Below are 22,624 nucleotides of genomic sequence, written 5' to 3'. Positions count from 1 at the left end.
ATTAAGTAATTTCAAGTATAGAAAAACTTACACAAATTTATATCGGATGGCATTTATTATTATTATTATTCTATGCATAATTGAGAGCTCATTAGAAGGCTAACTCCATATGAGTTTGCATCACACTGAACAAAATCTTTTTTTAACACCTTATCTTATTCAAGTTTTATATCAAGAGAAATAAAGTGTAAGAGGATACTCAACAGAATAAACAAATTACTGGTCAGCCTGTACCAATGTGGCGGCTTGCAAAAAGCTGACATTTGACTACAGGTTGCAAGGAAGAGAGTTGCAAACAAGAGAGTGTAGGCAAGGTGGAGGGAGTGGAGATGAGCGTCAGGGGGATTTGACACAGGGAAAAGGAAGGGAAGGTCTACAAAATATAGCGGTTAAACCTGTTGTGATGTATGCTTTGGACATGGTGGCAAAGCTGGACGTGGCAGATTTGAAGATGTTAAGATTTTCATTGCAATGAAAAGTACATGAAAGGGACAGCTCAGGCGGAGTTGTTTGGACACAAAGGTAGAAGACAAGACAGAAATAGTATGAACATGTCCAGAGGTGCTATAGTGTATATATTAGGCAAAGGATGTTGAACATAAATCTAACTACAACAGGAAAAGAGGAAGACACCAGAGCTTCATAAATGTGGTGAAGGAAGACATGCAGAGGGATGGTGTGACAGAGGACCCCAAAAGGTGGCAAGTGAAAAATGATTTATTATTTTTATTATTATCACATGGATTCATTATTTTATGTTTACATGGCCTCCCTATAGGCCGAGCAATTACGTCTCACGGCCACAAGAGGGCAACGTTGGACTTTTTTTCTGCTGTGGCGTTTTTGCTCGTTGGCCTGTGTAGATCCGCAGCTGTGCCGCTGCACAAATTGCCCAACAAAGTAAAACTCAGGCGCTCACACACGGGTGTTGACAGTCTCATCTCACAGGATCTCCATCTCCGGTTTGAAAGTCGTAAGGATGTAGGTCACTCTGCGTCTTGTTTTGATATCTCGTTTCAAGCGATAACCATCTTTGAGCTCGCACCATCAAGCACTGTCGTGTTTTGATGACGCCATCACTGGGACTTTCCGGATACGTCACTAGGGGCTTCCGAGTTATTTAGCTAGCTCTGCCGCTGTGTTCATGTCGTTTAGCCGTGTAAACGTCGCTGAGTCGGTCTGGAGTACACAGCAAGAAGAACATGAACACCCCGAAGGCTCCTAAGAGCCACAAAGGGTGTGACTGTTGAGACGTCGTCGCCAGGAACGACGGTGTGAGAGAGAGGCAGAATGTCAACAACGCGGCCCCTCCTCGGAATGAGACGAGTCACCGAGCTAACGTGCCCGGAGCAGCCGGGCAGCAGGCTGCCTGCGTCCGCCGGCAGGCAGCAGCAAGAGAGCCCCACAGTGGACGAGTTTACGGTGCTGGAGGATAAAGAAGATGAGCTTAAATGCGCCAAACCGAGGGTGGAGCAGGTTTTTAAAGTAGCGTTCACCATTATCGGCTTGCTGGACCACACAGGACAGTCGCACGGCAACAAAACCTTACGGCAGATATGGCTGCAGCTCAGAGGCAACAGAGAAGACGTGTCGAAGGCAAAGGTAGGATCTTAAAAACGCTTTCGCTTGCATTTCTGTGGCGAAGCCAGCAGACCAGTCTGACAACAAGTCTGTCATTATTATTCTAAGAGCAGGTCAGCTGCTGTCATTATTATTTTTAAATCAAACACAGTGCTGACTGTGCCCCTCAGTGTTGGTGCAGCTCAGAAACACGTCTGACTTGTACAATCTTATATTTGGCAGATCACGTATTAGGGTTTAAATATATTCTTCAGGTGTGCAGATGAATAGCTTGTTTAAAAGTCGTATTAGTGAGCGATGTAAAGGACAACATTTATGGCATCTCATCCTTTCTATCACAGGAAAATATGAATGATGAAATATGACCTATGAATTTTGCCCAGATAGCTAATGAAAGTAACACTACTCATAACGCTCATAAGATGATATCGCAATATTTACGCTGTGGTATCTTGTCAAATGTCATGACATTTGCTTTCATTAGTTTATTGTTGGACTGTGGAGTAGACAGCCACAAGCAGTTGGCCACACTGTCTGTCAGATATGTTAAACAGGCCATCTCGGTTTCACAATGATTTTTAGGTGGGGTTGGATACAATGTTTGTTAACTAGTTGCTATTTGTTTTAACCAAAACAAAGGCTGAAGACTCCCTTTCATGTGTCTGTACAGCCATGAGAAAAAATACTAAGCTATTACCAAACAGGTGGAGTCTGAAGGTTATATAAGAATACAGTACAATCAAAATAGTTACTGTACAGGCAAATGTGTGGGCGTCTACCTTACTACACAACCTGAAGAACAACAGGCAAAATATGTTAGCTGCTGAGAGCTCAAAGGTGTAAGAAGGTGTTTTATTTACAAGTCAAACATGAACAGACACAACTGCAGCAGAATATCATTAGTTTAGCATTTAGTTGTTTAACGCCTGGGGCTGAGTAAACATACATAATAGTTTTCTTTTTTTTATTCTTATTTATTCCTGTAGTTGTATGTCTAGCTTCAGAACTTTAAATATTTATTTTCAAATTGCTCAGTTTCTGATTGCCTTATTTATTTAGTTAGTTGTATAGATATATATATTATATATATTTATCTTTATTGTGATTCTCCTACTTCCAAATACTCCAGTTTTTGGCTAGGCATTGGCATGCCTGGGAATCTCCATATAGGAAATTATGTTTATTACAGTTTGTTTTAATTCAGCTCCCTAAACAGTTTGCAAAGTTATTTTATTAGGTGCTAATTTCAAAGTGCCAGTATAGTCCTTTCCTTAACGAAAAGAAAGGAGACTCCACTCTTTGCCTTTATTCAGCATTTGCAATTATGTTATTTGTAGATATAATTTTAATGAGGCAGACCACTAAATTAGCAAAACAAAACAAGAAAAAATGTGCAAAAAATGGTTAAAGTCATGGATAATAACAAAGTAAAATAGCAGTTTTTAAGTTTCTAAACACCGTACATGTGAAGTTTTTGTGTCTTTGTGGAGCCATTGTGATTGTAAAATTGTAATACGTATGTAATGATCTGCTTTTTAAATGACCGTCTTATTAAGTGCTTTTTTAGGGTGAACATTTAGAGTTTGTTAAAAGTTATTATAAAAATGCAATAATAACAACAATAATAATAATAATGATAATAATGATAATAATGATAACAATAATAATAATAGAAAGAGCAGCGCTCTTTAGCACCACTGCTGGAGAGAGATTACTCATTGTGACTGATTTACCTCACCTGAAACCAAAGTCAGCTTGTTACACAGCCATCAATTTAAAAGTCATGTGATGTGTTTCTAGAGGTTTTACGGCATAATTAGTCATGCAAGGGATCTGTAAACATGTGAATCTTGATCTCAATCAGATCACTTTTGTGTGATTTCCCGGAGCATCGCTCACACTTCTGCATCTCGTGTCATGCATCTCTTTCTTTTTGGCACACTGTAACCAGCTGCTCCGAGCTCTGCCAGTCAACCGAGAAATGAATGTGGAAATGGTAATTTCACTGTGAGCCTGTTGAACTCATGATAAGAATGACATGCAAGTCGTCAGTGGCGTCCTGCTTAACTATATTAGGTTGATGCTGGCAGTTCCTCCAGTTTGGGAAATCACTACTGTTTTTCCCATGACTGCATTTCTTTTTTTCCCTTCCATAGTCCGAACATGTGATTCTGACCATGCGTACTAGAGTCTTAGACGTCTTGTATGATTGACGTAATATTTTTTTTGTACAGATGCTACATTTTCTCTTTATCTTTGCAATGAGCAGATGGGAATGTTTATTCCACTGTTTGTTTGGGACTCTTTCCCTAGTAAAAAGTATCCTCCAATACCATCAATACTGTGGTAACTGGTAGGAAGAGATGGATTAGGCTTAGATTTACATTTGGTAAATATCCATTGGAGAGGCATTAGACTTTATGTTGTTATAAGTTTGCTTTTAGTTTTCAGTGGTACTCAATAATATGTATTGAGTGTGGAAACAGAGTCTTAGTGATAAGTTTTAACATCAGGAACTATAGCATATGCAATAATACTTAATATTTTAAAAGGTTTGTTTGGGTTGGCCACTCATGTTTAGATTCTGTGACTGTGTTACCAGTGGACAGCCTTGCTTATTTTGCTTTGGCGTATTTTGCTTATTTTGCTATATTTTTGCTTTGGCCCTACCTTCAAGTGTTTTCACTACCAGCTGGCCTGCTGGCCAGGTGGTCATTGTCCTTGACCCTTGTCCTGGATTGCTATTGACTGATTTCAAGATTTACTCACAGTTAGAGTGCTACTCCAACCAGGACCTAGAGCAGGTAGAAAAGTGCTAAAGCTCACTGAGACTGCAGAACAAGGAGCTGCAGTCCAAGCTTCCCGGAGATGGGGCTTGTATTGCTTTGTTATGTGTAAACAAAAATAAAATAAATAAATTTTAAAAAATGCTCAAATCTTTGCAGAAACATAGAAACATTTATTTAATAATTCGTTTGAGAAAACGTGCGCTTCCTTACGCAGCACAGGCAAACACGTGTACCCTGACAGTCCCCTTTATAAATACAATCATTATTTCTAGTTGTTAAAAATCTAAAGTATATGCAGCAGTGATCTCTCAGCCTGTATAGTTTGTACACAGGGCCAAAGGAAACTCATTTTATTGGTTATTTTATTTTAAGAAGCCACACCCACATATTTATAGCCCTGCTCACTTTCAAATCTCACACCCTTTCTGTCTCTCCCACCACATCATTGAGTCATCATACATTGCTGGTGCTGAGTCACTTCTTATCGGCAGAGAAACACTAAAAAAATGCAAAACACTATCTGTAAGAAAGTTACCGTACCCACCAGCAGCTGATTCATCCAAACAGTTGCCACAGCCAGGAGATTCCCTAAAGCAGTGAGTAGAGTTTGGTTTCATCACGTGTCATCTTAAATACCTTACAGGTGTGTGGGCACGTCAAGCACAAGACAACACTTACTGTGTGAAATATTTATATTCTTTTTTGTATTTTTTGCTAAATACATTAAATTAGGTCATTCTGACTGTTTTCTTTTGTTTTTGTTTGTTTCCTAGATGGACGATAAACAACACTCCAGTCATAATGCAGTACTCACCGCTGTGGTTCTGTTACATTTTGTCTTCTCCTTGTTGTGCAGGAATATGTTCGAGGACTGTGCGACCCAGAACTGCAGAAAGAAGAGCGGTACCCGGTGGATATGCACTGTATCTTTGCTGGCGCCAGGGGCCTTTTTTTGGACAGGCTCATACGGGACACAAGCGCTGAAGTTCTGGTGCAAGAGCCGGGTTGCCTGCGGCTGTTGGGTCGGGCTGAGCCCGTGGTGATGGCTCAAAGCCGAGTTCAGCAGTTTGTGGCACTGTTCCAAGTACGAGTCTTGTTATCAGACGTAGTTTCATTCTGTAGTAGTTGCGTGACTCCGGGGGGGGTTGCATATATATATATATTGTGGAAAGCTGATGAATAGTTGTAAAATTCGTTTAACAGCAAATTAATGGCCAACTTATTCGTAGTTTTTAATCAGATGTACTCAGATTTGCTGGTTTTCAGTCATAAAATGTGAAAATTTTCTGCAAATGAATCCTTTTTGTTTTGAACTATTGATGGGACAAAATGAAAGGTACGAAGGAACGCCGTGGGCTTTCTAGAGAAAACAACTTAGCAGTCATTAAAAATTATTTAAGGAGTAGTCTACAGCATGTGATACCACACACTCAACTGTTTTTGTGTTTTGTCCAGGAGAAGCGAAGTCTACCAAGTGACAGAGAACCAACAGTAAAACGAGCATTCAAGTCCTTCGTGGAGGAAAGGGATGACAAGTACACTATGGAGCTCTTGCTGCTTCCCAGTGCCCTGAAGGAGGAGTTGCTGGGACTTGTTCACACCCCTATGAACGCAAACACCTCTTCTCTGGTTAGTGTGAACATTTTCTGGCAGCACGTAGAGCATGACCGCTGTGACCCAAGAGTTTTTGATGACAACTGCAAATTTCAAAGAGAATAAGCTGGAACTGCTGTGGGTAGTTGAGCTTGTAGCCTTGTGCTATAAGATTTAATGCTAAGATTTTAAAAAGTTTTTCTGATGCATGACTGGTATTATTTTGTGTTTAACCACAGCTCGACCCAAAAATATACCTCTGTGTTCATTAAGTTGGCGTAAGCAGCTTAAGTTTACAAACTGATCTGAAAGTAAAGGTTGGAAGGTGTGGTCAGTCAGAAGAAAGTTAACTTCAAGGTCATGTGTAATAAAAGACGTTTTTATAGTGTTGTTATAACTGTGTAGAATTAGCTGTTAATATCTGCTGACATTCTTCTACGTCCCGGCAACAAGATGCTTCCCAGCTTTACAAGTCAGTAAGAATTTCCCCCCGTTTTTACTTAGAAAACTGGTAAGCTATAGGCATTGAGCTAAAATCAGTCTCACCCCCTCACTGCTCACTTCCATTGTGAGTGTGAAGGGGAGATTTACTAACACAGATGCTAAACATACTGCCAGCCTTGGCTTTGGGTGGGTGGGTTATATTCAAAGTGTTTTTGAGAGATAGGAGTGTGTTGTAAATAAGGATCATTGTGAATCATGCATAGTAGTCCCCCATTAACCACAATGTCTTTGATTAGTTTAGAGAGCATGACTGGTGCTCTGAAACTTTTGTGATGATGCTGCAGAATTACAAATTTGGATCTGTCGCCAAAATGTTGAACTAGTTATTATTTAATATGAAGCTTGTTTTAGTTTTAAAAAATATGAATTCAGTGTGATGGGGCGATTGTGGCTCAAGAGTTGGCAGTTCGTCTTGTAATCGGAAGGTTGCCGGTTCGAGCCCCGGCTCCGACAGTCTAGGTCGTTGTGTCCTTGAGCAAGACACTTCACCCGTTGCCTACGGGTGGTGGTCAGAGGGCCCGGTGGCGCCAGTGTCCGGCAGCCTCGCCTCTGTCAGTGCGCCCCAGGGTGGCTGTGGCTACAATGTAGCTTGCCATCACCAGTGTGTGAATGGGTGAATGACTGAATGTAGTGTAAAGCGCTTTGGGGTCCTTAGGCAGTAAAGCGCTATACAAATACAGGCCATTTACCGTTTGAATTATTTATTTATCAACAAGTTAACGGCTTCATTGTACTTTTAGGTATTTAGAAATCATGTTTTACCAACTTATGAAGTAAGAGAGTAGTTGAAAAACAAGTTTTTGAAAGTCACACACTAAGTACGTCATTTCTGGCATCGGGAAGAAGAACCACGTAGGGCACACAGGAAAGTACGATAGGAACGATGGCTATGGCAAGCATCCCAGTTTGAAAGGAACTTTTATTGTAGTTTCCTAACTGAGGCCACAACCACTGTTTTTCCTTCCCCAGACTCAGCTCAACCAGATGCTCCATCCAAGCATGTCGGAGGTTGACCAGGACCGCTCACAGAGCAGCACACCTGTGACGGAGCTCTCCAACCGCATCCTGGACACTAGTTTTGAAGAGCGAGGGACCACGCCATCATCTCTTGGCGGAGGCAGTAAAGCAGGAGGTGGAATCGGTTTAGGTCCCGAGGCAGTCCTGCTTAACAGCAATCGGCCCACGCACAAGCGGCGCTCATCAGGCAGCGAGACGCGGGATACAAAGAGACAGTACTCTCTGGAGCGGAGGGAAGAGTCGCCGGAGAGAGCAAGAGAAAGGGAGCGACAGAGGGACAGAGAGGGCCGGGGGGGCAGCAGCAGCTGTAGATCCAAAACCCCCTCTGCTTCGTCGTCCCTCTCCTCCTCAGCGAAGGCAAACACCGTATCTGGGCCCAACATGCTGGACTCCGCTGAGGGTGTCTCAGATGAGGGAGAGGCAGTCAGCCCAGAAACCAACCTCCGCTGCTTGGTCAATTTTTTCAGGTAAAGGTCACACTAGTCAAATGTTTCCAAATTAATTCCTCGGATTTATATTAGAACTCTTTGGAATTATGGTGGTCGTCTTTGGGGTCTAAAGACGACCACCATAATTTGAAATGTGGTCAGTTTTTCTTTGTTTTACATTACAGTAAGTCGAATATTACCTGGAATGAAGGATATTGTGATGGCCTTGTTTTATTGACTAAATTAACATACTCTTTGGAAGATTTATTGCTAATGAATATAAGAATTAGTTGAAATCTGAATGAAGAATAGATTTTGTATTTGAACAGAGCTCACATTTGCTTATGTACATATAAGAGACCTGCTGCCTGTTGTCCTGGTTGTTCTGATCCTGTTTAAGATGAAACATTAGGTCACTGTACGTACGCGTACAGTACAAAAATAGATTTGGATGTTCAAATTAAAGTAATACGAAGGTTCAGTGGTCCATTTGAATCACATCGAGTGGCTAACTGTTGAGTTTCACTGTGCAGTATTCCTTACTCATTTGTGGTGAGATCATAACAGAACGAGTCAACCTCACGTACCCTTTTCAGACGTGCCTCCTTTTCATTGATCTCCTAATGACTCCTGTCTTGAATGTGCAATCCAGTCAGCTTTCCCTAAAAGCCGTGATGACTAGGTGGGACATCACATAACATTTACACGTTACTTCAACTCATAACGAGTCTGAAATGCATGCTCACAAGATTTCAACACACATCTGTGAGTCTGCACGAGCTTTTCGTCAGCATGGACTGAAGCTTGAATGAAGAGAGGCAGACAGCATGTAAGGGCAGGGACGAGTGAGGTCACGTTTCACTGAAAGGAAAAGAGAACCGAGAGGAAGGGAAGAGTCGGTGTATTGGCAGAATCTGCCTGGCCAACCAAATCTCCTAGAAATTATGTTTATATTCAGCTAATTTGCAACAGTAAACATGTTTTAGAGGAATTTTTTTTTTTTTTTTTTAATGAACCAATTTGGAAAGTTGCCAAAATTGTCACTGAAAAGTTGATTCTGTTCAACTGGACGTTTTCAGTGGGAGAAACGTTTCGTCATCATCAGGTGACTTCGTCAGTCTCAGCTGACTGCAGGTTTCCAATCTTATAAACAGTACATTTGCACAATGAAACAAGCACCACTGAATGAACAATGGGCTGGGAGGTCAGTTCCTTGATCACTAATATGCAAATTCTCATGACCATTGATCAACAACCACTGATCAAAGCTCATCCTGGATGATTGAGCATGCATCAAGATATATTACATGGCACTGGATTAGATTCAGGTGGGTAAGTTATCTTAGCTCAGTAGACTCAGTAGGGTAGGGTAGGTAGAGCGTTCACCCCATGATCGGAAGGTCGGGGGTTCAAATACACCAAACGGCTACCCTGAGGTACCCCTGAGCAAGGTACCATCCCTACACACTGTTCCCCGGGTGCTGGATTGGCTGCCCATTGCTTCAATGACTGAATGGGTTAAATGCAGGGAGTAATTTCCATACTGGGGATTAATAAAGTATACAAAACAAAAAAAACTCTGCTGCTGAGCGGTTCGTCAGTATGAGCTGTGACAAGCATCGACAGAAAGGTGAGTTGTGTCTGAACGACGCAATGAACCCAGTAATGTTACTTGATTTGTTTGAGTTTCTCTTGAACTGGAATTGAACGGCTCTCTTTACAGCCATTAAAGGCAAGCGGATGCATTGTAGCCACCAGTAATGTAACGTGCTACAAAATCACATTTTCCCCAGAACCATGGGTTACCAGCAGGAAGTGGTGGAACGTGTTGTCAAGGCAACAGGACAGACGGAAGATACCTTCCTCGTCCTTGAGAAAATTGTGGAGGAAACTAAGCGTTGTGAAGAGAGCTCGAAAGGAGGGGAAAAAGAAAGAAGACTGAACTCTGTGCGTACCTCAGATGCTTCCTCTTCATCGTCATCCGTCTCTGCAACCTCCCGCTTCAGAGAGGAGCGCGAGCTGAGCAGGCTGTCGGCGGACCCAGGGAGATCTAAAGAGAACATGAAGCCCAAACAGTATGGAAGCAGCAGTAATGGGCTTGGGCACAGGAGGCAGTGCAGCGGCAGCGAAACAAGCACTCAGCAGGTACTTGACAACTTAAAATAACTCACTTCAGCTTTACTTCTTCGTCTCACCAAGACAGCCATAGAGCCAAAGGTTTAGCTGTAGCGTGCGATCCTGTCTTCACATGTACATCTCCTATATTATTCTCTCTGCTTCTTATTATCTTTCATCTTGCTGTCTGATACCTTCACCTGAGATAACCTTTGATATCTTATCAGATATGATGCCTTTTTTAACCCATGGCGAGGCGTTGTATAGTAACACGTGCTAAAATTTGATTCAAACCTCATTTCAGGCGATCACTATTAAGAGGAGCTCGAGCGCTCAAGGAGGAGCAGGAAACTATGAGGTCATCACAATTGACGACGATGAAGATATCATCCCCACTGATACCAAAATGGCAGACAAAATGTCTCGGATGATCACGGTGGCGCACCTCGACGCACAGTCGGGTTCCAGAACCGACTATTTGGCACGAGGAGGCGGAGGCATCTCGCAGAGGGACTACTTGTCCCGAGGTGGGACTCAGACTTTGGGAGGATCGGTGAAGGTTGAGACCGTAACGGCGCTGCGCAGCACGCCTCAGTGGCTGACTGCCACCACTGCATCCCTGGCTTCAACCACCAGTGTAGGTATTACCCCAGTGTTCAGTCAAAAATAGTGTGTGTGAAGTTTTCTGTTTAACAGGTGGCATTTTGAGGTAGCATTTTGTGCAGTGTCTCTTGTCTTTTCACACACACACAGACACGCACACGACAAAGCTGGGAATGAGCAGTTATTTTAAACGCAGCACGTGCCCGAACAGCTGGTCTGTTGGATTTATAACATCAGTGACATCACGGTTTCTTTGTCTCGTCCTCATCAGTCAGCTCAGCCCATCGCCCGACCCTCAGCCTCTTCCTATCAGACAATCGGCCACACGGGGTTCCACGGGGCAGCAGCACGGACGCCTCCCGCAAATGACTCACCGGCCCCACCGGTGACGGGCTTGGCTCGTTTCCATCAGTCGCTGAGGACTCCCTACAAACTGAACCTGCCAAACGAGCCAGGACGCCCAGACCTCAGACACATCATCATAGACGGCAGCAACGTGGCTATGGCGTGAGTGTAAAAAGACATTTATATTGAAAAGTCTGGCCTTTCCATACCAAGTAAGATATTCACATTCAGTAAAAACTTTATATACACAACTACTTTTTGTTATAGTTTCAGATCCCTCTCATCTGTCAGAAAAATATTATAAAAAGCACAATCTTATTCAGCTGACATCATTGTTTAAATATAGGGCGTATAAAATGTCAATTTTTTTTTTCAAGGTTAGTTAACAAATTGGATGTTTTTTATGTGTTGATGCATACCCCTGAGCTCCAAGCGGGTTATTTAAAAAAACCCACCATGTCCGTTTTTCACAGGACGCCTCGCCATCCTGTGAAAAACACGTTTCAGCAGCTTGTAGCTTGTTGTCTTTAGCAACAGTAACAGCAGTTCAGCTCAGTGAGGTTTGTGCTCATTTTTTCATGCACAGCTCTCTTAAGGTCCCACAAACAGCCGTTGCACCATCGTGATTCTTTTCTGGTTCGGCTTTGCTGCTGTGCTTGAGATCAGTGTCCTGTTGCATGACATTTCAGCAAAGCTTTGGCTGTTGCACAGATGGCTTCACTCTATATACTTTGGTATATAGAGGAGTTCATGGTCAGTGCAATAAGATTTCCAGGTGCTGTGGCAGCAAAGCAAACCTGATTATCAGCCCTCCACCACTTTTCTTAGCTGTTGCTGTGAGGTGTTTGTGCTAATTTGCAGCTTTTGGTTTTCTCCAAACCTGGTGCTGTGCATCATCTCCACTTTAGTCTCATATGTCCAATGGACTTTGTTCCTGACATCTTGGTAATGTCTTGGTCATGTTGGTTCAGCTTAGATGATGCAGAATACATATATATACATATATATGTATGCCAGGATTATCCACAAGATACCATCAAGTACAAAGCTGTGCATGACTCGGTAAATCAGAAGATTTACCAGATGCTGAAAATGTTGTAGCTGCAACATTTTCAAGGCTGTCTATCTGAATCCCCATCTGCTCCTCTCACCATTATAGATAAGAGATGAAAGCAGGGTGTCAGTCAGAACGAGCATTTGTTAATCATGGCTGTAAGGACAGGATGTTGTAAGTCGCTTGATGACAAATATAATATGTGTTTTGATTGGTGTCACTTCCCGCACCTGTTTTACTCGCACCACGTTTTTCCTTTTTACTAACGAAGCTATCCACCTTCCCATCATCATCAGTTAAGGTCACACCATCTCTCACACAATACCATCTGTTGGAGCGCGTAGGTCGCAGCTACAACTGTTGTGTAGGTGCACCAAAACCTTGCCCACGCAGTCACATACTGTTGTTAGTCATCATATTTGCGAGTGATTTCACGTGTGTGTGTGTGTGTGTGTGTGTGTGTGTGTGATCGACGGAGCGAAAGCACGTGTAACGGCACAATATTGATGTGTGGGGGTGAAACCGTGGGGGTGTTTTTGAGAAGAAAGGCCCTTTCTAGTAAAAAATCTGTATGTTTCTTTCTGATTATTGGATAAGATATTCTTTATGTGTGTAACACAGATTATTGTGTTGGCTCTGTGCTGGCACTCTTCCTCCCGGATGACCCTCTCCTGCCCTCTCATTTTTGCAGCTACTTCCTTTCATGTTCTTACTTCATCGTCCCTCCTTACCAGAAGTATGTCTAAAGGAAACGCACAAGTCAGCACTGTGACTCAGTTTTGATCATTATTGTATTTAATACGCAACGCAAAATGAGCCAAAATCAATGCAGTCGCTTTCCTGTACAGACACAGGAAGAGATTTTCTTGTATATTTATTGAAATAATCACACCTGCCTTAAATGACTAAAGTAATTTGAGTTTCGGGGATGAAGGCACTGATCCTGAAGGAGGTTATGGGGTTATGTAAAGTTTTGAAATGTGTTCCCTTGTCAGGTTTGCTCGGTGATTTTTAGATTGCATAATCTCTTCCTGCTGTTTTCTCATTCATCACTTTCTCTATCAGCGGCGAGTGGAACTCCCCCTGACTTTGCACTTTAGGCTCTGACCACAAGCTGAAGTTTATCTTGTTGTGCAGCGTCCGTGTGCACTCTCTGCCTCAACTCTGTGCATCTGCAAGACGTCGGAGACGATGAGTTTATCAGCTTTGAGCGTCCGCCTGAGTATGAAGAGCCATGTTGTGAAATACGGGGCACTTTCTCACAGCATTTTTTACAATTTGGCATTATTACAAGAATGATATTACTGAGATATTAATAAGAATATTATAATGGCACCATTACATGAAGAATTCAGGTGGACATCAAATTTCATAGTGTAAAGTTTCCATTTCACAGTTCTCGTGTTTTAAGGAACTCGCTGTGTGAAGTCACTACAATCAAAGATGAATTATCATGTCGATGTTAAAAACAGTTCTGCTTGTTTTTGGCAGAGTGTATACAGACGGATCTCGTTGCCACTTTCTACCTTTAGCTTGTTGCATCATTATTTTATCTGTTTATTTATTTTTGGTCAGACTTGTGTCACTTTTTGGAACTGCTAAGGTTTTAAACGCTGTATGAAGAGAGTAGAGCAGCTGACCAGGATGTGAGCTGGTCATCTCTGCTTTACCGCAGCACATGTAAGACTTCTGAACACGATAGTAACTCTGTGTACAGGGAAGTACGCAGGGGAGACAAAACCGGAATTCACATGATGGGGAAAAAAAAAAAGAATGAACAGAAGCTTCATTCATAAAGCAGCATTTAATTATTTCCTCAAGAACATCAGCTTTCCAAAACAGAAATCTGCAGTTCCAGTCTAGTTTTCCCTGTTTCATCGTTTATTAGCCGCCGTTTTAGTTGTACATTCGGTTCTTAGTGAAGAAAAGGGGAACTTGTGCCGGTCTGTTTTTGTATATCAAACAGGGGTCACAGAAGCCTTATACACTACTACTGTAAGATTTTAACATTTCCTCTGAAAATAACCATGTGCACAAGATTTCCCCCAAACATAAAAATCCACTGATGGGCTGCCAGCGTTGACGCGTGTGCCGTTTCTCCCGAGGTGGTGATTGTTGAGGTGTACGAATGACGCTGAACAAAGTGCCAAAAAGGCCAAATATTTAAAAATACCTCCGTGGCTGATAAGATTTTTGGGTCTGTGGATTTCAGCAAGAGAGGCCAACTTCCTGCTGCTGTGAGGGAGTTTCTCATGTCTGCTGCCGTGTGCTGCTTTTGTTGTTCTGTGGTTTTCTGCGTCCTAGCGACCGATGTTGTATTACACCTATCTGACGTGCGCATATGGAGGTCGTGCACGTCATCGACAAGAATCTGGGTCAGCTGACGATGCGCCCTGCATTATGTATTTGTTTGTGTTTATTAATGAATTCCCAGGTTTGTAGTGACTTCTTTTGCCCACACATCACCTGAAATGTGTTTACATGTGTTCAGCGTTTGTGGTGATTGCCTTATTTGGGCGGCGGCGTGGGGGGGCTTATTACTGTGCATTACTTCTGTTTTTATGGGTTTGTTGTCTTCTCCAGTTAACTGTGTCCTTCTCCTTCTCGTCCTCACTTCTGCAGTCATGGCCTTCATCGGTTCTTCTCCTGTCGTGGTATAGCACTAGCAGTGGAGACATTTTGGAAGAGAGGACACAGGGAAATCACAGTCTTTGTCCCCCAGTGGCGTCAAAAGAGGGATCGACTAACAACAGGTACGACAGGTGTATACAGCCCAGTCTTCACATGTGTATTAAAATATTTTAACAGAGTATCTGTTTGTCTTTCCTTTGGTCCTTTGTTGTCTTGGAGACACAGCCACAAAAAAGCATCAGCAGGCTTTTGATTGTTCCCATGTGTATTCGATTTATTTACAGTTCATTCACTTGTGATAAATCAAATACAAATATTCAAACTAGAGATGGACCGATCCGATATTACGTATCGGTATCGGTCCGATACTGACCTAAATTACTGGATCGGATATCGTCGAGAAATAAAAAATGTAATCCGATCCATTAAATATCAAAAAACCACCTCACAAAACTTGCGACACGGCGTAACTTTGCTCATAACCGTAGCACGTCGGAGCAGTGAGCTCACGTGATAGAGCGGCTGTGTGTATTTGTAGCCTCGCTACCAAACCAGCATTTCATCTCCGAGGAAGTTATCCCAGAGAGAAGTAAAGCAAGTGTGTAAGTTCATCTCTGAATGTTTGTAAAGCGTTCCCATGTTAAGCTTAACAACCGATATATGGAGCGACTGCCTCTCTCTCTCTCCCTCTCCTGCTGCTACTTCAATCGTGAAACTGCTTAATGATCAGCTGATCGGCTTTTCTGTCACGAGTCCGTCTCTCTTCTTTGTTTTTGGCCCACTTTGCACCAGAAAGAGGAAACCAGCGGCTGAACAACAGCAGCACATTTAACCTTGATAAGCTGTTGTTAGAATTTATTTAATATTACTTTCTACACCAGGATCCTTTTCTACATAGCTGACGGCTGGTAACTGTGCAGGGGCGGATCTAGCAAAGTTTAGCCAGGGGGGCCGATAGGGCATGAACAGGGAAAAGGGGGCACAAAGACATACTTTTCTTTCTTATTCTCATTTAAAATGTCTAGCTTTTAATAAATAATTATCTGAATCTTACACCCAAAGTTTTAATCTGATGTAAAATGTATAGAGGTCCATTACTGTATATAGTAACTATTAAGTCTAATATATACCTTAGTGAGCTATAGTACTTTTTCCTTTGGGCAGGTACCATCTGTGCAGTCTGCAATTCTGTTGAAGAAAGCTGTTGAATCTGTTTAATTATTCTTGAAAAATAATTTATTTCTGTGCATTTTTTTTCACCCTGCATCAAATTAAAGTTGATTACATCGATTAAGCATCATGAGGTGGAGGGTGGGGGTGGTTCCGTTTTTTTTTTTTTTTTTTTTTTTTTGCTGGGAGTTTGCAACCCTATTAGTTAGGTTGCTTAATATTTCTGCTAAGTACTCTTTAAAATACCAGAATAGGGAGGATGGAGCAGGTTTAAGTTTATTAGATTGATCAGTGTTGCTGAACTATGAAATATTTTGGGCGCAGTGTATTTTTTACATACAGGTATAATAGAATAGCTTTAGTGTTGTTGTTTATTTAAACTTGAGTATGAACTTATACAAAATGCAGCAAGATATTAAAAAACACACTATATCGGATTCATATCGGTATCGGCAGATATCCAAATTTATGATATCGGTATCGGACATAAAAAAAGTGGTATCGTGCCATCTCTAATTCAAACGGGTTGCTTTAGTTGAAACACAGAAACATTTTTTTTCTGCTGAAACTCTGTATTTAACACAGCTGAAGGTCATATCCGCAGCAGTACTTCTGGAGCAGCTGTTTCGGTTCTTGTCTTGCAGGTCGTTGCGTTACGGGAACCAAACAAACCTGTTTAGTAGACATGTGTGTTCACTTTGCCGTCATTGTTTTTACTGACACAGCCGGCGGTGTTTTCTTACAGAGCAACATTTTCTAAACCAGCTAGAAGACCTGAGGCTGCTCTCTTTCACCCCCTCCAGGGAAGTCTGTGGCCAGAGGATATCCTCACATGATGACAGGTACACCCTGAAAACACTTTGTATCTAAGGGCACAGAGACTGATGGACAAAGACCGAATAACTGAATTGCTCAGTTGTTGTAAGTTCCCTTGTGTGTGTTCGCCCCCAGACTCACCCCGCTGACCTTCATCTGTACTGTATTTTTCTAACAGATGACTAGAAGATAGATGTAGATACATGATGACTTTATGATGATGTTTTAAAGCCCAGATCATTCACCATAAAACTGACCAGCACCTATAATATTAATATAATCACCACATATAATATTTTTGAACTCTGGGAAAATCCTGAGTGTCCTTTTTTTCTCCCCGTCAGGTTTATGCTCCACCTAGCAGAAAAAACAGACGGCATCATTGTAACCAATGACAACCTGAGGGATTTTGTCGACACCTCGGACACCTGGCGTAGGATCATCCAAGAGAGGTGATTGTATGTTGTGTATACAGCTTAGTGAGTCATTCGCTTGCATGTTGCATTACCTAACATGGCACTGGAAAGTCCACACAGGCAGCAATGTTAAAGGTTGAAATTCTATTTAAAACCATTTTATTTACATTTACTATCAATCAGCGAGTCCTTAATAGGAAGAGGAAGCTGAGAATTCATGTGTGTGCAGGAAACTAAAGGGGTACGGCATTTTTACGTGTGTCACCAATCAAAGGATCTGTTTTTTTGGTGACTAATAGTGAATAATGCATTTTATTACTCCTTAATGAGAATTTCATATTGCTACATCAGTTAAAGCAACGTATTTAATGTGGCTAAGAGATGTCTTTAAATGATTGATTTTTGAACACACATCGTGTCCTTCACACGTTTTTGGTCACGCAGGAGAACCATTGAAAAAGTATTGAGGAAAATAAATCAGTTTATATCAACCATTCATACTCTGCTGTATCTGCAGAGAGTGTTGTAAACCACTCAGACATACTTATATTCTGATGAATACAGAAATTACTCTCAGCGCACCTAGTATGCCGATATTGCCCATTTACAGTTAAGGCTACAATAAAATAAATGCAAACTGAATAAATATATTGAAACTTTATATAAATCAGTGATCACAAAGAGTGTTTGTATTCAAAGTAGCTATGTAACATTTTCCATGACTTCTATCATACGGCGCTCCACCAGAGCCCGTATGAAGGGCTAAATGTATGAGACTGTGGGATTGTGTCGCCCCCTGTTGGTCGGTGTCTCGGTTAAAGACCCCCTTTGTACAGGAAACCGCTGTGTGAGTTGGTGTGACGCCATCCAGCGCTGCTGTCATGGGTTAATTCCTGGTTGTGACTGCTTACACAGAGAGCGGCTCTCCCCCGTACACAAGCTCTGTTTATTTAAGGCTGTTTTGTTCAGGCTGACTAGTTCAGCCTTCACCAGGGGGAAAATTAGCTTAGCTTATAATTCCATGACAACAATCTCAGATACTGTGAAGTTTTTATTTTTTATTTCAAACTGGTTTAATAAAGATGCTACTGGAGGGAGAGACTCATCACTGACTCTAACCATATTTCTCATTTCCACATACCTGTAAACATACTGTGGCTTGTAAAAGTATTCGGCCCCCTTGAACTTTTCCACATTTTGTCACATTACAGCCACAAACATGAATCAATTTTATTGGAATTCCACGTGAAAGACCAATACAAAGTGGTGTACACGTGAGAAGTGGAACGAAAATCATACATGATTCCAAACATTTTTTACAAATAAATAACTGAAAAGTGGGGTGTGCGTAATTATTCAGCCCCCTGAGTCAATACTTTGTAGAACCACCTTTTGCTGCAGTTACAGCTGCCAGTCTTTTAGGGTATGTCTCTACCAGCTTTGCACATCTACAGACTGAAATCCTTGCCCATTCTTCTTTGCAAAACAGCTCCAGCTCAGTCAGTTTAGATGGACAGCGTTTGTGAACAGCAGTTTTCAGATCTTGCCACAGATTCTCGATTGGATTTAGATCTGGACTTTGACTGGGCCATTCTAACACATGGATATGTTTTGTTTTAAACCATTCCATTGTTGCCCTGGCTTTATGTTTAGGGTCGTTGTCCTGCTGGAAGGTGAACCTCCGCCCCAGTCTCAAGTCTTTTGCAGACTCCAAGAGGTTTTCTTCCAAGATTGCCCTGTATTTGGCTCCATCCATCTTCCCATCAACTCTGACCAGCTTCCCTGTCCCTGCTGAAGAGAAGCACCCCCAGAGCATGATGCTGCCACCACCATATTTGACAGTGGGGATGGTGTGTTCAGAGTGATGTGCAGTGTTAGTTTTCCGCCACACATAGCGTTTTGCATTTTGGCCAAAAAGTTCCATTTTGGTCTCATCTGACCAGAGCACCTTCTTCCACATGTTTGCTGTGTCCCCCACATGGCTTGTGGCAAACTGCAAACGGGACTTCTTATGGTTTTCTGTTAACAATGGCTTTCTTCTTGCCACTCTTCCATAAAGGCCAACTTTGTGCAGTGCACGACTAATAGTTGTCCTATGGACAGATTCCCCCACCTGAGCTGTAGATCTCTGCAGCTCGTCCAGAGTCACCATGGGCCTCTTGGCTGCATTTCTGATCAGCGCTCTCCTTGTTCAGCCTGTGAGTTTAGGTGGACGGCCTTGTCTTGGTAGGTTTACAGTTGTGCCATACTCCTTCCATTTCTGAATGATGGCTTGAACAGTGCTCCGTGGGATGTTCAAGGCTTGGGAAATCTTTTTGTAGCCTAAGCCTGCTTTAAATTTCTCAATAACTTTATCCCTGACCTGTCTGCTGTGTTCTTTGGACTTCATGGTGTTGTTGCTCCCAATATTCTCGTAGACAACTTCTGAGGCTGTCACAGGGCAGTTGTGGAACTGTTTTGCAAAGAAGAATGGGCAAGGATTTCAGTCTCTAGATGTGCAAAGCTGGTAGAGACATACCCTAAAAGACTGGCAGCTGTAACTGCAGCAAAAGGTGGTTCTACAAAGTATTGACTCAGGGGGCTGAATAATTACGCACACCCCACTTTTCAGTTATTTATTTGTAAAAAATGTTTGGAATCATGTATGATTTTCGTTCCACTTCTCACGTGTACACCACTTTGTATTGGTCTTTCACGTGGAATTCCAATAAAATTGATTCATGTTTGTGGCTGTAATGTGACAAAATGTGGAAAAGTTCAAGGGGGCCGAATACTTTTGCAAGCCACTGTATTTCTTCATCAACAAACAACAAAACTCTAAACATTTTTAAATAATTTTCACAGACTAATTATTTTTAAAACTTTTTTTTATTGGGGGAAAAACAGACATTTGTACCTAAATCAGTACTTTCATGGAAAACGCTGTTAATTTGTCAGCAACAATATTAAGTCATTTCTAGGAAGGTATGAGCAAAGAAACTAAAAGTGTGTCTTCCTTTGTTCTGCATCGCCTGGATCTCCTGGTGCATTGATGATCTTGTCTGAACTCCAGAGTACTTTCCAGCTTTTGTAGTGATGTTAAGAATTCAAGAATAAAATGTAGTTATTAGAAATCAGTAATTCAACATGTAGTATGTCAACAGTAAGAATTTAAAAGCTGCAGAAAAGCAACACTAGTTTAAGAGCAGTTACTTGGATGTTACAGTTTGTGAATTTGTCCACTTTGACCGGCAGATTGCTTCAGTTTACTTTTGTGGAGGACCACTTCATGATCCCCGATGACCCTCTGGGAAAGGACGGACCTCACCTTGACATCTTCCTCCGTAAAGACAGCTGGTGTGTGATGAAATACTGAGGCCATGTCGGGTCAGTGTTGGTTACTGTGCTGTGCACTGCTCCTTCTTACACCCTCTTTCTCTTCCTGTCAGGAGAGCTCCGGGCACGCCTCCGCCTCTCAGACCCCCGGACCTCCGTCCTCCCTCACAGCAGCAGCCAGTTTACGTGCAAGCTGTTCACTCTACCCCGCGGACCCCCACCTCCCTGATGGCCCACACCACTGCGCACTGGCCCCACTCTGGGCCCCCAGAATGGCACCCACCTCGCCGTTCTCCCTCACCCTCTCCCTCACCTCCACCCCAGCGGTCGCCGGGGGAGACATCAGAGCTGAAGAGAAAACTGTACGACATCTTCCCCGACCAGAAGCAGCGGATCGACCGCATCCTCAGCGACAACCCATACATGAGAGACCTGAACGCCCTTTCTGGGTTGCTGCTCGGATAAAGAACTATCTCAGCTATGAGGATCAGCAGATATACACGCAGCGCATATATATAAAAATAATTTATTTTACCATCTCTTCCAGCTTGGAGGACTTTTTTTTTTTTTTTTTTTTTTTTTTAATTATTGTTATTTTTCATCGAGACTGATCGTCAAACTGGCTGCTACTATTGAAACCTATTGTTTGGGACGATCTACTTTCTCTCTCCTTCTTCCTTCACTTTCAGGTCGATTAAGGTCGACAGCACCGGTGTCGGCGCCGCCGAAATGTTAAGTTGCCACATTCGTCAAACAAGAAAAGTCTCTCTAGGTAATAAATCATTTCTTTGTTTCTTGACAACAGTCCAGTTTCCATGAATGTGGGACCAGCACTGGGCGCGCTCTTTTTGGACCGTGGCACCAGATCAGCGCACGACCGTTTCTCTCCTGAACTTTGCTGATTTCTTAATACAGACTCTCAGATTGGTTCTCCAGCTTTATGTTGAGACACGAGTGACGCTGGCAGGTTTTTGCATGTTTTGAAACTTTCAGCAAAGCATTTTTTTTTTTCCCCCCCACTGTCAAGCAGTACCAGGCTACGAAACCTAACATCGGTTTGTGCAGTTTGGAGTCGTTCAACATTAACATGGGAAATTTAAAAGAACACTTTGATTTCGTTTGCAGTGCATCGAATTGCGTTTTAATCGAGACAGCCAGAATTTCAGGAAGCATGATGAGATCAGTCGGATTAAAGTGTAAACAGTGACTAGAAATCCCCAAAAGCAGTAGTTGGTCAAAAGTTGAGCAGGAAATTACATCAGAGCTTCTATTTTAGCAGCTGAACACGTTAAAGAAACGGCCTTAGGCGTGCTCGTGGCCAACATTTAGAGGCTGTTGTTCACAAGCCATTTCTCAGAGTTACGATACGTGTGCATATTCAAGCTGAATTTAAACAACTACCAAAAAACGTTTCTAGTTAATTAAACTAGCCCCATCCAACTCTGCCTTCTCAAACCCAGTTTTAGATGCTTCCCCCCCTTCAAAGGTAGACCATTATAAACTGTTTTATTTAATCTCATTGGTGATTTTTCTTTTTCATATGATATTTGCAGAAAGTCCCTTCTCTCTCATAGTTCTGTGTTCTTTCTCAAAGTTGCACTTTATAAATGATCTCTGAAGAAAACCTGAATTTGCTGCTCTGATGATCTCTTCAAAGTGACGTTTCTTCCCAAACTGACCCGCTCTGGGTTAAAAGTTTCTGTCTGTAGCCGACACGTGTCAGTTGTCTGACCTTGAATGGAAACAAACACTAAAACAGTTTAGACTTACCCTTTGAAAATTAATTTACATTTAAAATGACGGATCACAAGTTTGCTCACAAAAAAAGATGACAGAGTTTAAATTACAGATGTACCGCACTGAAGGCTGCAGCGGTGTAAAACAAGTTTCACCCTCACACACCCTGAGCTGCAGCTTGCATATTTAATGTGCATCTGATTTTGTAACATACAAACACTTCATCTTGTGAGAAAAGAATCTCTGCACAAAAACTTCACAAGGTGTCAAAAATAACTTTTTTTTTTTACTTGCTATGTTGTTATCGTAACGATTACTGAAGGATTTATTTTCTCTTGTATTATAATTTTTTTGTGTATATTGATTTCGTTTTTGTAAATATGCGCATTTTTGGCTACAGTGCACATATGGTTCTATGTATGTGGAAAAAGAATAAAATGCAGCATTCTCCATAAAAAAATGGGCAACTCTCGTGTCTGCTTTTAATGTCTTAAATATTGTACAAGAAGG

The 22,624-nt window shown here is 42.0% G+C and overlaps 1 protein-coding gene across 1 annotated transcript; it reads left to right on the top strand.

The window, feature by feature from the left end:
* Positions 1–842: 842 nt before the first annotated feature.
* Positions 843–22,410, top strand: n4bp1 (nedd4 binding protein 1). Its single transcript, XM_005463060.4, has 12 exons — positions 843–1,602; positions 5,227–5,454; positions 5,826–5,999; positions 7,437–7,951; positions 9,706–10,057; positions 10,332–10,664; positions 10,902–11,137; positions 14,652–14,782; positions 16,576–16,672; positions 16,991–17,098; positions 20,297–20,398; positions 20,491–22,410. The coding sequence occupies exons 1-12, from the start codon at positions 1,291–1,293 to the stop codon at positions 20,840–20,842; spliced, it is 2,940 nt and encodes a 979-aa protein (XP_005463117.1). The 5' UTR covers positions 843–1,290; the 3' UTR covers positions 20,843–22,410.
* Positions 22,411–22,624: the final 214 nt, after the last annotated feature.

Source organism: Oreochromis niloticus, linkage group LG7 (assembly GCF_001858045.2).
Source record: "Oreochromis niloticus isolate F11D_XX linkage group LG7, O_niloticus_UMD_NMBU, whole genome shotgun sequence".
Classification (NCBI taxonomy): domain Eukaryota; kingdom Metazoa; phylum Chordata; class Actinopteri; order Cichliformes; family Cichlidae; genus Oreochromis; species Oreochromis niloticus.
Note: the sequence above shows the minus strand (reverse complement) of the source record. Positions and strands in the feature narration are given on the sequence as shown.

Coding starts and splice junctions, on each gene's coding strand:
- n4bp1 (XM_005463060.4), top strand. CDS start 1,291: ATGTCAACAACGCGGCCCCTCCTCGGAATGAGACGAGTCACCGAGCTA. Junction 1,603..5,226: donor AAGACGTGTCGAAGGCAAAG/GTAGGATCTTAA, acceptor CTTGTTGTGCAG/GAATATGTTCGAGGACTGTG. Junction 10,058..10,331: donor GCGAAACAAGCACTCAGCAG/GTACTTGACAAC, acceptor ACCTCATTTCAG/GCGATCACTATTAAGAGGAG.